Raw genomic sequence first — 15,823 nt, 5'->3', positions numbered from 1 at the left:
TTTTGAATTTAAATAATTCACCCATCAACAGACTTGCATTTGCATTTAATTTATCTGATTCTGAAGTCCACAAAAAGTCTTAATATTTTTATAATATGTGAAATATTTTCTTGCTAAAGCAACCCAACATAACTGATATTATTTTAGAAATGTAATCAAACATCTGAGTACTGTGATACACCAGGGGTGCCCAAAGTATGGCCCGGGCGCCATTAAATCTAAACAGAAACAATAAAAAAAAATTGAAAGAATTGAGAAAAAAGGAACCTGTAAAGACAAAATCATGTAATAATAACAAAAACCTTTGTCTCTTTAGCCTTTTAACAAAAGGGAAAAAATATCAAAGGTGTTATGTGTGCTGTATACTGTACTAATTTAACCCCAAGTTAGTCATGTAACAAAATGGCATACTGATCATTTTTAGTGAAAACACTAGATAAAACTGCTGTTTCATAACATCAGCAGTTCCATATGCTGTTTAAAAATGTGTATTAGTTGTATTTACAATAGTATCACTATATATTTACTATTTGTGCATCATTATTTCACCATTTGTTATATTTATTTTTATACGTTTAGTAAAGAAATAATCTGGATCTTTTTCGTTGCATGGTTGTGGCAGCTTGTACATTTTATTTAGAAAATCATACGCGGAAGCACTTGCTTAGCTCAACAGTTCGGTGGGTGGAGCTTGTCTGCTTCTTCCCGAGCCTGTGAAGCAGTCGGAGAGCAGAGTACTGCAGTGAATAAGTGGCTGAAAGGAACCCCAAGCTTGGACTTTTATATCGTAACGAAACGACTCTAGTGGCTGGTGAGAAGGTAATTAAGACAATGTTTGTGCTGTTTTAGTCAAATGTTCCTTACGAGTGACACACTAGTTGTGACTCATTTAGGGTGGTGGCCCTGCTCCAAACATTCGCTTTTTTTCCCTCACTTGCTGACTTGAACTAACCTAACCCGGGCTTTGGTGACCAATTGTTGACTTTCTAGCTCAAAAAGTTTAAAAGTGAAGATATCGCAGCCCTTCGTACACTTTGTCCAACTCGAGCGACCGCAATCAGGTAAATCTCCTAATGAGCCTCATCTATTCGTGGCAAAGCTTCGTTTCCTCATAATTAAGTCTTCACTAGTTGTCTTTTTGCCAGCTACAAAATTAACAACACATGTGGATGATATAATAGTGCTGACCACTTCTAAAATCTTAATAAAGATAGTTGAATCGCTATTATGATTTTCATTTACGCTATTTTCATTTTCATTTACGCCAAGCAACAATCGGTTTAAATCGGTTTATTATGCTGCAGTGGCACTAAATGTCAACAATGTACATTTAACAATATGTCTGTTGCATTTCATGTTATAACCTACAACCTATCAATTACGTAACGCAAAAATAATTACAATCTCTTACATTCAGAGTACACAGGGGACTAGAAATGCAATGTTAGTGCTTTTGAAGCAAGGACTATTTCTTACCGTAGTATACCTTCAAACCGGTAACCCTGGCACACACACACACATAATTCTATTGTTGTACCAGCTAACATTTAAAAATGTTCAAAAGTTGATAACTTGTGTAATGTTTTGCACCTCTATACTGTTTTTATTTACTGGAAAACAGTATAGAGGAGGCAAAATGGCGCTTGATGGTAAAGATTGTCGTCCCCTGGTCTAAATATATAGTTATTGTATGCAAAATGTGTGTATAAATTGGGTGATATGTTGGATATCTATGGTGAAAACCCAGGCTTTGTGCTCAAGATGCAACTTGACAAAACCTAACATCTGCAATCAGACTCCATCGACAGTGGTTATTGACTTACTTTGTCAAGTCCGACGTTGTATTATTCTACTTCAGCTGAAAAGTGAAGTGTTTCCAGTCACTGTATTTCACAAAAATTGAGTATGTTATTATTATGGGGCGTAATGAGGAGTTTCCAAAAGATTATGACAGATTATAACAAGTAACTAGACCCCACTAGGTTGTTTGTCTATATGTGCCCTGTGATTGGCTGGCAACCAGTCAAGGGTGTAGCCCGCCTCTCGCCCAAAGACAGCTGGAATAGGCTCCAGCACCCTCCACAACCCTCGTGAGGATAAGCGGTAGAAAATGAATGAATATACCCCACTAATCTTTTAATTTGTCAATACTAAACATTGCACAGCTTTGACATTTTGACACTTAATTAAAGGGGACCTATTATGCTTTTTGCATTTGTGTGACCAATAAATATTGTTAGAATATTATATTTTTGTGTTAAACAATGCCAATGTTTCAGATAATGAGGTTTGCAGATTTAGAAGTGAGCCCTGAAAGAAGTTTGGGATGGCTTTGAGTGCTCTGTTTTAGAGGTTTTTTTTTCATAACACCCGCTGTGATGTCACAGTGAGCTGGACTTCCTTATATGGGCGTGCCCGTTTGCAAGCTGTAAATCTGCCCTCTTTTGTCTTGGGAGTCTTTGAGATCATACACGGTAAGTCAGGGCTAGCCAGCCAGTTTTCAAGTAGCTCACTAAAGGCATTATTTATTATCAACCCCTATATCGACTTTGGAAGGTGGGGTTCGGCAGTAGTCCGGAAGTCCTCAGGAGTGCGTGTGCCCGAAAGCGGGCTGTGGGTGGAATAAATTAAAACAGATCATTTGGAAAGTTAAGGAAATACAGCTGGAATAGGTTCAGATTCTTGAAGATCTACAAAGATTTCTGTGCGGTTTAAAAAATAATAACAATATATGGGAGCAAAAAACATACAGACCCCAATTGTCATACAGTTTGGAAACAGTTCAGTTCAACATTTAGAGATATTCCTTCCATACAAACTAATTTGCCAGCTTATTGTGCAAGCAAACATCAACTTCTGTACATTTTGCTTTTTCTTTAACTTTTTTGTGCTATGATTCCAAAAGATGAAACTGTCTCTACCTGGAATGTTCAAAGAATCCATTAATGTTCTGTAGTACCCAGTCACTGCTTGGTTATTTGTGATCGACATCGTCACTTGTTGTCAAAGGTAGTGTTTTATTTCCTTGATAGAAAGATTCGCTCATAAGTTACTTTATTGATGGTGAGGGACAGTTTTACATTAAAATCTCTTACCTGCTTTTTACACTTGCTTAAGCCCTCCTCATTTAAGTGGAACTTCTTTTGAAGTTTTGCACGGTTACATCATCAACTCCGCAGTCAAGCCAAGGTCTCCTACATCCGTAAGTGTCATACTCGAGAGGTTTTACCCGTGCGCAAAAGATCCATCACCAGATTTACTTTTTGGAGCTTGTCGTCTGATCCTCCATGTGATCTGTTTTTCCTGTCAGATTTAAAGCGATTAGACGTTTTCATGTGCCGTGTGCTAAGGTGGTGGCGACAGCTGGCGTCTCAGGCTCAGTCTCAGCCTCTGGCCCACTCTAAACTTTGGCCCACTTAGCAGGCATGCTTTTGTTCACTTTGAGCTTGTGTATTTTCATCAGATAAATGAAGCAACAAAAGCTAAAGGTATTTTACGGATCATAACATTAGGGACATGAGCACAATTTAGCAACAACCCTGAAAATGTTGCCCTTACGAAGATAATAATGCTTCGTTTTGATACACAGTTGTCAGCTATTCATTTATCAATGTTTGTTATTGTGAGTGTAATTTGTGGTGATGAAGAATATTCATTTTCTACCGCTTTTCCTCACGAGGGTCGCGGGGGTGCTGGAGCCTATCCCAGCTGTCTTCGGGCGAGAGGCGGGGTACACCCTGGACTGGTCGCCAGCCAATCACAGGGCACATATAGACAAACAACCATTCACACTCACATTCATACCTATGGACAATTTGGAGTCGCCAATTCACCTAGCATGGGAAATGCCTCACCACTTAATTTGTTATTACCGCCACCTATTGGTGTGGAGTGCAACAGTTTAACCCTTCAAGTGGAAAGCCTACTGATCACTAAGACATAACCAATCCAATAAATTAAAATTAAAATTGATGATTAATTGATTATCCATTTAATCGACAAGTATTTTACTATTCAGTTTTTGTCATTTAAAATGTACGTTTTCATTTTATTTCTAATTAAAAATTATTTTTTTAATTTTATTTTATGTTCAAGCAACGTAATATCTAGGCATGGGCCAGTTACCGGTTTCAAGGTATACCAGTTTTGCCTCCCATAGCACACCTGGTAGCATGGATCAAAGACTTCCTGACTGGCTGACCCTCATACGTGCGACTCGGGTCTGACACTGTGACCATCATCATGGGCGCACCGCAGGGACTTGTGCTCTATCCTGTTCTGTTTAACCTGTACAACGTTCAGTACAACTCTGATCTCTGACATGTACAGAAGTGGCACCTTTTGAGGCTCTTTTGTGATTAAGGGCTATATAAATAAACTCGACTTGACTTGACTACAAAGACCTGGGAGTGCATCTGGATCATATAAACTAGACTAGACTGCTAACACGGATGCAGTGTGCAGAAAAGGGCAGCGCCTTCTCTACGTGGAGAATGGCATCCTTCAACATGTGCAAGAATTTGCTACAGACATTCTACCAGACTGGTAGCTACTAGTGCTCTCCTGTATGCAGTAGTGTGCTGGCGGAGCGGCCTCGACAGCCTCAACCATGCGCCTGAACAAGAGCAAAGGACACTGAGGGAGACTCCTTTCATCATAGAAAAGCAGCATCATCTATTGCACAGCATGGTCTCCCAACAGAAGAGCACTTTCAGTGGCTGATTGCTATCACTGTCCGGCTCCGCTGATCAGATCATTCCTAACCCACACCATGAGGCTTTTCAACACAACAGAGAGCCAAATGTTTAAATGTTCCCTGTACTCTTGATGGTTTTATGATGATGAATTTCCACCTTACAAAATGTTGCTGTCTCTTAATGCAGGAAAAGGGAACCTATCGCTGTTGCGTGCTCTACTACTCTACTGTAATATTTTGGTCATTTATGTAGCAAAGTTACATGGGAAATTTTTTTATTAGAAACAAAAACAACCCTTGGCATGTTTGAAATTGTGCAAGTATCCAGAGAGTGTGTATAAATCATGTTGGCAGCCATTAATTGTTAGTATAAATGGTGCAGCGGTGGAGTCTGAGCCTGTTGAGTCATTTCCTGTAACATGTTTGCATGGTTGTAGGAGCTCATTCTTGTGGCTAACAGCAGTCTTCTTATAGGCTGGATGCTGCTGATATGTATTACCTGGCGGGGTCAGGGTCACGCTCTGCTTTGTGCTAACGCCGCTCAACTTGTTGCATAACCACCGTTGGCCCCTAAGCCTCGGGAAGCCTCCTTTAGAGAAGGAAAGAGGTAGTGTGTTCATTAACTTGCTGCATTGCTGGAATAGTTGCACCGCTGCCTTAGTGTGTCTTGGTGGAGCCGCGTGCTACATGCTGCCGTTCTGTTCACTCTACCAACACCCAAGCCGTTGTTGTCATTTGTTCAAATTACATGTTGAATATTTCAGATGAGCCACTTGAATGTTTACTATGTTGTTCACTTGTGCCAAGATATTCACCTTTTATAATGCAAGGGTGTGTTTACCGGAAAAGTTGGATTGCAATGTTGCATTACTTTTCATACCTTTTTGATTAAGTAATTTATTAGGTACATCTGTGCCATCTAATAAATAAGGAGATATAATATCATCACAAAGTGGGACCTTTGTTTGCTGAACTGCATTTTTTATATTATATTTAAATATTTGTATGTTTTTTAAATAGATTTTACTACAAGCAAATATTCATACATTCCTTTTTTTTTTTAAATATATAGATGCATGAAGTCAAGCAGGGGACACGCATGCAAACTCCACACAGAGATGCTTCAATGGAAGTTCAAATTCTCGATCTCCTGTCTGTGGAGCCAATGTGCAGTCCCACAAAATAATTGTTTTATAATCATAGATACTATACAATTGTCCCTCGCCACATTGTTATCTTTATGTGCTTTACTGACAAATTGTACTGTGGTAAAGATCATGACACTTGTTATGTGTTATGATATATCAGACCGAAGGTAATTTACATATCCACTTTGTAATATCACCAGATAATTTGTTTCCTAAAAGTATGCATCTTTATGGGGTGTGGCATTTATTAAAGTTGACTATGCGGCATGTGATTATGAGAGGTATGGCATCTATTAGAGTAAAGCAGTGCTTCTTAAATTGTGGGGGGAACCCACGGGGAGGTGTGGGCTACTGGTGGTGGGGTGTGGGGGGCGTGGGTGGTGGCACGACAATTTAATACATTAATACAAATGTATAGTACTCTACATGCAATTTGACTTTTGAATATGCTTGCGAACGCTCGAACTATATTTTTAATTTTCACCTCTTTATTCAGAAATAGAAGATTTGAACTGATAAGTGATAAATAAGTGCATATTCTGTGAATATTCTTTTAAATAATGTTAAGTCATAATTGTAAATCATTGTAAAATAGCTTCAGTAAAACAAAAAATTTACTCAAAAATAATGCTTGTTGTTTTAATTAATAGAGTAATCAGTTTGTCCATAGATGGATGAACTCCTACAATTAATGGTTGTTTCTGCAACACATCACAAAGGGGGCAAAAAAGCACATCACTGTTTTCCAAAGTGGGCCGCACGGTGATTGAGTGGTTAGCGCACAGGCCACACGGGTTTAATTCTTCTTTAATTCGAAAATTTGGGAAGAATACTCACATTTGAGAGGCTGAAATCAGAGTATATTTACTAATTTAATAAAAAAAAAGATTAATAGTTGTCGGTTATATCGATTAACCATCGATAATCGATTAAATCTTGCAGCTCTTAATGTGAACAATCTCAAACACAAAGTGATTATTATTATTATTGTAGAACAGCACACTTCCCTGGAAGACAAACATGACAAAAACAATAGAGCAGGATTTTACAAGCTTCCTAATGGCTGTGTAAAATCCATCATTGCATTGTCCAAAGCGTACGTGTGTGCATGCGTGTCATCACGTCTCCCTTCTCCTTCAAGCCATCCAACGTGGCTGCCAAAAACATGCTGCCACAGCTTCACATAAGAGGAAGTAGATTGTTTTGTTTGCAGGACGGGGAGCCTCTTGGGCCCCTGTGTGGGTGTCTACTGCTTGTTTGTTAGTGGAACATCATGTCTGTTTGTCCCACTGTCACACTCACTCTTCAAAGCAAACATGTATTTGCTCACTTAATTCATTCCCCATAATGCCCCTTCACTGTGTAATGCCTTCAATGGGCAAAACCCTGCCTTTAAACGGGAATGCTCTTCATTAGTAATACATTTATTTCAAACCACACCCTGCTGCTCTGCTAAGTTACATGCAAAACCATTTGCATAGAAATTAACTTTTCTTTAGTAGTTTAATTTATTTACATGCATGTTTTCACATTCAACAATACTTTAAATAAAGGTTTTTAATGTCTAGCATCCCTTTGGTAGTGGCACTAATCCAGTGCTCATGATTAAATTACTTTAATTGATCATTTGGTTTGGCACATCTTGCTATAGTGTTGGCAGCAGACATAAACTCAAGTGTAAATTTAAGTTGGCCTGACGCCCACGGCAGCACTGTAAATATCATCCGCTCCTGGTTTCCCTGGGAAACTCCCGTATTTTGCCCTTAAAGCAATTTACTGTAGCTCCTGAATAATATGTCATCCTAAAAAGTCCCTGTTTGGTGAGTTGGAGTTTCAAAAAGTTCAAGAACTTTGGAGGTGGAGTCTGTAGTATGGATAAGATGTGTTTGGATTAAAAATATGAATGGACTGATTAAGAATTTTATGGAAAACTAGGGATGACCATTTGGCAAAATCTTTCCAGAAATCCTGACTTGGTCTTTCTCTTCCTTGCATCCTTTTCCTTGCCACATTGTCACTCATAGAAGTACCTTCTCACTTGTCTCTGGCAGTTGACGTACTCAGTGACAGCTGAACTCGACAGTAGATTCAAATAACTTTGGCTTACCATTCAAAATACCACTTCCTTTGTCCTTTTCTGCTCAATATTCCCACATCCACCACAGCGTTTCCTCAAACTACGGTGCGGGCCAAGGGTGGTGAAACAGAACATGCTCACGTTAATTACGTGTCAAAATAATTGTGCCTTTTAAGTAAATTTCACTTACTGTGACAGCCCTATTTTGAATAAATATCCCTTTTCTGCTGTGTGACCCTCCTCTTCCTTTTGTTTTTCCTATCAGATATGGCAGCCATTCGCAAGAAGCTGGTGATTGTCGGAGATGGAGCTTGTGGGAAAACATGTCTCCTCATCGTTTTCAGCAAAGACCAGTTTCCCGAAGTCTACGTTCCGACCGTGTTTGAGAACTACATAGCTGATATTGAAGTTGACGGGAAACAGGTTTGTACTGTACTTGTACTGTACACATAAATTTCAATTGTTGTACTCCTACAAGCATTGGCATAAGAAATGTTCAGGTGTAATGAGGATTAGTACTTACTACTTTTGGCTTTTGGACTTCCTTGCATTGAAGCATTCCCGAGCATTCCTGGAGGGTTGACATCTCTGTAGTTGCTGCCAACTACTGACTGGACATGCATATCACAGCAATTTCACTCATTTTTTTTTACCTGGTGTGTAGTTTTTTGTTATGGTTTGCTTAGCATTGCCACTAGTAGTTTTGCCATTGGACAAAAAATATACATAAATTAAGGACATGACATGGAAGTGGATATTCCAAACCAAAATGCCATCTGCTGTGTTGACTATGCTGTGATATTTCTACCGGTGTAGATTTCACTAAAAGCTTCTCAAATGTACCGTATTTTCCGGACTATAAGTCACGCTTATTTTCATAGGTTGGCTGTTCCTGCGACTTATACCCCAGAGCAACTTATAAATGAAAAAACTGTTTATGTTACATAAACACTGGACACCTTTTCTGTTCATGTTTATTTTTTGTGTAGCTGAATAAGCATTGTTTTAGCATATCTTACACCTATTCAGTCTGTTCTCTATTATTTTATTGTTAGAACTTGCCTTCCAAAATGACTTGATGTATGTTTTGGTCAAGTAGTTTGGAAAATAAATTACACGCAAAAAGTGCGACTTATAGCAGTGCGACTTATGTATGTTTTTTTTCTACCTAATTATGCATTGTGCGACTTATACTCCAGAGCGACTTATAGTCCAGAAAAAGAACGTCACACATACAGATATGAGATTTTTCAATGCATTTTCCTTAAAATGTTTGTCATTTGTGCATGGCTGTCATTTTAATACTGGTTTGTGTCTCCGTTCACGGTTGACCTCAAGTGAACCCAACTGCACCAGAATTCACTTGCAAGCGCCCCGAGACCTGTTTCATAAGTGGTTTTGTGTTGTGAGTGTAAGCTGCAGATGACTTGTGTTATCAGAGGGATTTGTTCTCTTGAGCTGGTCACTGTTCCAGGATCACCACTTGGCAAAACAGGAAATGACTCCTACCTCTCTTTCCTGTTCAGATGGGGAACAACAACGTCTCCTCCAAATCCTCCTCTATCCATGCCTCAGGACCTTCCTCCTCCCCTACGATAAAAAAAGTCTCATTTCCTGTCATTCTTGCACTTTGGGCAGAGGAATCCAGGACGGGTTTACAGTTTTCTTGCAGGAAATTTCAACTGTGAGTCCAGCGGGGGATAATTATGACTTTTCTAGGATTCCTAACCCCCCCTGAGAATTACACTGTTACACAAGTAGATGAAATGTACTTGTGCTTTCAGTGAACTCTCCCACCTTCAGTGGATGGGGCATTCTCCAAAAATAGACCTTTCTGTTTTTTTGCTGTCTTTCCTCCCAAAAGTCTAAAGCACACAAGAGTTCCAACAGGAGCATGGTCGCTACGGTTGCTCATGCGTCGTGCTGCCACCTCCCACCCACTGCCTCTGCAGACCTCTATTTTGGGACTGCTCTCCTCTCTGTGGGCATACTAGCTTTGTCTTTGGGCTTTTAAGTTACGGTCTTTTTTGTGAGTCTTTTCTAGCTTGAATTCACCTAGTCAGCTTAAAGATTAAGCAAAGATTACGGTACCTTTGTGCGAGAAGGTGCTGTTGTTTCCCATGCCAGCATAGAAGGTTTGATGCCTGCTAATCTTCCACTTTCCCGAATTCAGTTAATCGGTGGATTGAAGGGATATGGCCAAGCACTGTGTGCATTTCAATGATGACAACAGACACGAAAAGCTGAATAATTTTGAGTGATGATAGTGGAAGCAATGTCTTTAACACTTCAATTTCTTATTCACAGGGAACATTTTAAGAGTAAAATGTTTGCCTTTTTGCATCCATATGTTGCTTCCTCTGGCTGTAGATGAGAGAGTACAAATGATGCAGTAACAGTCGTGTGTGTATGTTTCTGCTTCTGTAAACTACAGTATTACTTCTCTGACAACTAAAAGTTTTTTGCCTCAGGGTACAACATGTTGACAATGAAACTTGCTCGTCTTAAAAAAAAAAAAAGAACTATGTGCATGCCAGGCCAGACTACACGCATGCATATACACTTTTTGTCCCTCCGGATTAAAAAAAAACATTCCTGATTTTATAGAATGCCTGGAAGGACTAACTCAGTCCATGATCAAGCCCTTTCTCTCACTCCCACTCATATCAGATTTGTATCTATATCGGCCAATACTTCATCCATACATTCTTTTCTGCTTATCCGGATAGTCTCAGTCAGGAAGCCCAGATTTCCCGGTTCCTGGCCACCTTTTTTAGTTCCCCCGGGATGACACCAAAGTGTTCCCAGCCAGGCCAGCTGTGAGACATAATCCCTTCAGCATGTCCTCGGTCTGCCGCGGCCCGGTATAGCGACCTTGTTGATGTAGACACTGCGCCGATCCGCCTGTCGACTTCATGCTCCAACCTTTCCTCACTCATGAACAAGACCCTGGGATACTTAAGCTCCTCCACCTGGGACAGGACTTCATTCTCAACCCGGAGGGTGCAATCCACACTTTTCCGACTTAGAACCATGGCCTCAGATTTGGAGGTGCTGAGTCTCATGCCAGTCTCAGTTGCAAACTGCCCCAATAAACGCTGAGGGTAAAAAAAAAAGTGTATTCTTATTAGTCCCTATTAGTCATTGAGGATTGTGAAGGATCTTTTTTTATGTGTGCTATGACTGGAGTTGCACTGAGGTCCGCCTCCAGGGCATTCCGGGAAATCAGTAGGGTTTGGCATTTCAGGAATGGCAACATGACACAATTACTAGATAAAAAACTATGGGACATGTACATTACAGATTGCAGAAGGATGAAGGATCCTAAATTAGATTTGCAGGAGAAATGTTTGGGGTCCTTCGTGGTCTATTCCTTTTGCAAAGTAAATTTAAGTAGTTTTTCTGTCTAAGAAACAGTGGTCATGAAAACTAAAACTAACTAAACTAAAACTAAAGCATTTGTTGCTGTTTTCCCACAGGTGGAGTTGGCGCTATGGGATACTGCAGGCCAAGAGGACTATGACAGGTTGAGGCCTCTTTCCTACCCGGACACTGATGTCATCTTAATGTGTTTTTCCATTGATAGCCCAGACAGTTTAGGTAAGTTTGGCTCACTTGTCCTCAATAGTAATAACGTAAATAATGTGGTGATTTTACACAGCCCATAGCTGCTTGGGATCAGTGCAGCTAAAAAAAAATTCCTTGCCATAAGCAGCCTGCAGAGCAATCCATCATTAGAAGTGACTTGCCTGTCCCCTTTTATAGTTGTCCCTCTTGAGTATTTTATCTCATATCCCCCCACTCTCTCTCTCTCTCTCTCTCTCTCTCTCTCGCTTTCTTTCTCTCTCGGGACAGAAAACATTCCCGAGAAGTGGACGCCTGAGGTGAAACACTTCTGTCCCAACGTTCCCATTATCCTGGTGGGGAACAAGAAGGACCTGAGGAACGATGAGCACACACGGAGAGAGCTGGCCAAGATGAAGCAGGTACAGTGACTTTGGAAAGGTCAAAGGACAAAATATGAAATAAAACGCCCCGTCAACTCAAAAATACTTAAATTAAAAAAAAAAAAAAGCTAGAACCTGGGTGGCACGGCGGACGAGTCGTTAGCTAGGAGACCAGGGTTCAATTCCACCCTCTGCCATCCTCTGTGGAGTTTGCATGCATGCATTTTCTCTATGTACTCTGGTTTCCTCCCACATTCCAAAAACATGCTAGGTTAATTGGCGACTCTAAATTGTCCATAGGTATGAATGTGAGTGTGAATGGTTGTTTGTCTATATGTGATTGGCTGGTGACCAGTCCAGGGTATATCCCGCTTCTCGCTGAAAGACAGCTGGGATAGGCTCCAGCACCCCTCGCGACCCTCGTGAGGAAAAGTGATAGAAAATGAATGAATGAATGAATGAATGAAGCTGGAACCTCATAGGAGAGACAAAAAATTAGTAAAAACACCTTAATTACATTCATAACAACAAATAAACTTGATTCTTATTTTGTTTTTCTTGGCTAGCACCTCTCAAAGTCCAGACAGCATAATAACTACATCCAGACTCTCCTCCAGCCTTCATGTTTTATCTTGCAGTCAGGACTACATGTTTACATATAACACATCGTTTTTCCATCACACGTTATGACACACTGACAGGTCAGTGACTGAGTCCCAGTGAGGCTAGACTGTAATGAGTATAATGAAGATTAAGAAACATTAACAATTTAGATAGTGCTCTGTAAAACGGGGCAGGATCCATTGGCATTGAGTATGCGTGGATCTCCTTTTATGCAGTGTGTAGTTGGATCTGACGGCTTCACAGGCGGCTTGTGACGCACACATGACTAAATCAACTAAAATATAAAACATTGAGAAAATGTTCCAGGAAGTACTGCAAACTGCAAGGAACTTTTCCAATGCTAATATGTATTAGTCTATATTATCTCCTATGTCTACTATATTGTGTATTGTGAGTGTAAAGGTGACTACAGGGTTGTTATTTCATGTCAAGAGTAATAGTGTTAAAAGCATTGCGGCAAGCATGGAACCTGGAACACACTTTTCTTGCCAGTGGAAAGGCTTCAATACCGAGTAAAGCTGTGCCAAGCCAAGTCGGTACCATGAAGTGGAAAAGGGCAGTAGGAGGTGCCGCTAGACATGTTGCAGAATCAGCACTTCTGTTTGACAACAGGATTAGAATGGCAAAGAGACATAATTGGATTTAGATAAAAGGATTTTTTACCACTTCAACTGACTTAATTTTGTTGGCTTTTCACTTGTCTGTCATCGGTTTTCTCATCAGCCATTAGGCTTACTAACCACTTCCTGTCTTGGCATGTAGGAGCCGGTGAAGACCGAGGAAGGCAGAGAGATGGCCACCAGGATCAACGCCTTTGGTTACCTGGAGTGCTCGGCAAAGACCAAGGATGGTGTGCGGGAGGTGTTCGAGATGGCCACCAGGGCGGCGCTGCAGGTCCGCAAACGCAAGAAGAGAAGCGGGTGCACGCTGTTGTGAGCCGTCCGTCCACACATTCACAGACACACACACACACATACATACCATGAGAAAACAAACATGGAAGGACTGGCCTTTTTACCAAATGGCATCTTTGTACTGTATGCTGCATTTCATGGCAGGAGTCAGGCAGGCCGATTGTATGCAAACATACAGGAAACTGATTGTCAATATTAGTAATTGATATTTCAAATTCCTTGTTGATTTTGCTTTTGTTTGGCTTTAAACACGTGCATGTTTTCATTTACATATATTTGTCATTAGGTAGTCCTATTAGAATGAAATATTGTTGAGTGAGGGCGGGAAGCATCTTTCCTTGCTGACATTTTGTCTCTCTGAGGAAGGACCCCCACCCCAAAAAATGTTTATCCGCAAAATTGACTTGTTCATAACAGCTAGTGCCTTTTTCTAAGTTGTCGACACATGTGTACTTCTCATTGTGTTGTCATTTTGAAACACCACAGCCACGGCTTTCTGCCCTGCGTGTCGCCACGTGGAACCTCAATGTTCCTGCGCCATTGCTCACCCTAAAAATGCCTCCTCACTGCTGTTCTTGTGATGCGACAAACAACCAACAAAGGAATTCTTGACATTTTTTCCCCGAGATGTGATTATCTGCGTTCGTTGCCAATTCGCAAGGTGGAAGCGGGTCAAAACAACACAATCTAGTCTGTGTAACTTCACAGCTGGCTGCAGAACGCTATCCCCCCCCCCCCACGTGCCCTGGATATACTCACCTAAGCGGGGTTTAGACCCACCCGCTGCTGGAATCTGCGTTCGACAGGTTAACCTAGTCGTGGAGCACCTAGTGTCTTGATTTCCAGCGGGTCTGCATTCTTTCTGTGTTTGGCCCATTGAGGAGTTTGCTCCCCCACCCAACCCCCGCGCTCCTCCTGGTGTCCTTTCTGTTCTGGTTCTCCCAGAGACCAGATAGACCAGATGGGCTTGTGTTTCAGTTGTCGCAGCTCAAATGCAAACACATTCGCAAAGTAGCACACTGAGATCCCTAGAAAACCAATAAGATAGGATCTGCTAGCAACCCCCCTACGTGATGATTTCAAGGCCCAGGACCTTCCTCAGTCAGACTCATAGCTGAAACATTTTGCTTTTTGCCTCTGTCACGCTAAATGTACCAATGTTTTGGACATAACCACCTACCAGGACCTACAACTTTTATCTCCAAAGATACTTTATGCCCTCTATTGGCTCCGCATATAAAAAAACTTGAGTTATATATGACGTGCCGTTGTTGCAGCCACGATACAATAATGCACAACAAGCACACTGACATTGCAAGAATCTAAAAAAAAAAAAAACTTATCAGTGGAGATAAATCTTGAGGTGTGTGGCTTGACGCTGTGTAAAAGTATTTATTAGGTAATGGAGGTCATACAACTGGAGGCGTGGCATTCCCAGAGAGGAGCAGAGAGCCTGGCAGTGCATGCTACTACATGTATGCTACTACATGTATGTTACTACATGTGCTTGCCTTGCTGCAGTTTCAGGCATCGCTCTTCTTTTTCTTCTACATATGCGAGTACAAGTGGAACCTCCTAAGTGGAACACACAATGCTACTTGACTTACACATTTTTCCCCATAGGAAATCATGTTAAGTGAATTAATTTAAGAGCCAAACTCTCGCTATCTGATCTACTGAATAGTACAAATAAAAAAATATAACTACTTCTGCTCCGAAAACTGCAAACAAGTAATTGAGGGGAAACAGAAAGGTGCCACCTCGTGTTTTTTTTTATGACTTTTGACTATTTTTTGGAGGTTCCACTGTATTTGACATGACAGGATTCACATTTATACATGTAAGCTTGTTGTCATCCAGCTTTTGTAAACAGTTACACAGCGAATGTTTCATGCCAAGTGAACATTGTTAATTAATAAACTATTTTTGCAACAATTCAAAATGGTTTTCTTGTGATTTTCTTTTACAAATGTGCAATTTTTCTGCAATAGAAATGTGTGTGCTTCTTCAGTACTTTTTGCCCTAGTCGAAAGCAAGCGTGATTAAATACAAGTGACACAGAGTATTGCTTGACCATATTAGCCAGACACAAAATTGCTGATCATTACAATAGATACACAGTCCAGATTTAGAACACTGCTTTTACTGCTATTACTGCAGTTGAGGTGTAATACAAAATCTGTATTAGTGTTCAGTTCAAAATTTAAAGCATCATGGAAATGTACACAAACTACACAGACGGGAACAAAGACGCCTTTTTGGGATAATAAACCCTGTTAAAGTACATGTGGAAGAATGCAGTGTACGCAACGATAACTTTTGATCACAATTATAAACATTTTACACAATCGAAATGAAAGCGAAAATTATGTTAATGTTTGTTAAGAAGATATGTTAATACCTCCGACCGATAGGTG

The 15,823-nt window shown here is 40.5% G+C and overlaps 1 protein-coding gene across 1 annotated transcript; it reads left to right on the top strand.

The window, feature by feature from the left end:
• The first annotated feature begins 668 nt into the window (after positions 1-668).
• LOC131106043 (rho-related GTP-binding protein RhoA-D) lies at positions 669-15,348 on the top strand. The gene is made up of 5 exons (XM_058054709.2): positions 669-819; positions 8,187-8,344; positions 11,401-11,521; positions 11,777-11,907; positions 13,255-15,348. The coding sequence occupies exons 2-5, from the start codon at positions 8,189-8,191 to the stop codon at positions 13,426-13,428; spliced, it is 582 nt and encodes a 193-aa protein (XP_057910692.1). The 5' UTR covers positions 669-819; positions 8,187-8,188; the 3' UTR covers positions 13,429-15,348.
• Positions 15,349-15,823: the final 475 nt, after the last annotated feature.

The sequence above is a fragment of the Doryrhamphus excisus genome, linkage group LG18, assembly GCF_037039965.1.
Source record: "Doryrhamphus excisus strain RoL-2023G ecotype Guam linkage group LG18, RoL_Dexc_Guam_v1.1, whole genome shotgun sequence".
NCBI classification, from domain to species: Eukaryota; Metazoa; Chordata; class Actinopteri; order Syngnathiformes; family Syngnathidae; genus Doryrhamphus; species Doryrhamphus excisus.
This window is presented reverse-complemented; position numbering and strand designations above follow the sequence as displayed.

Coding starts and splice junctions, on each gene's coding strand:
- LOC131106043 (XM_058054709.2), top strand. CDS start 8,189: ATGGCAGCCATTCGCAAGAAGCTGGTGATTGTCGGAGATGGAGCTTGT. Junction 11,522..11,776: donor TGATAGCCCAGACAGTTTAG/GTAAGTTTGGCT, acceptor CTCTCGGGACAG/AAAACATTCCCGAGAAGTGG. Junction 11,908..13,254: donor AGCTGGCCAAGATGAAGCAG/GTACAGTGACTT, acceptor CTTGGCATGTAG/GAGCCGGTGAAGACCGAGGA.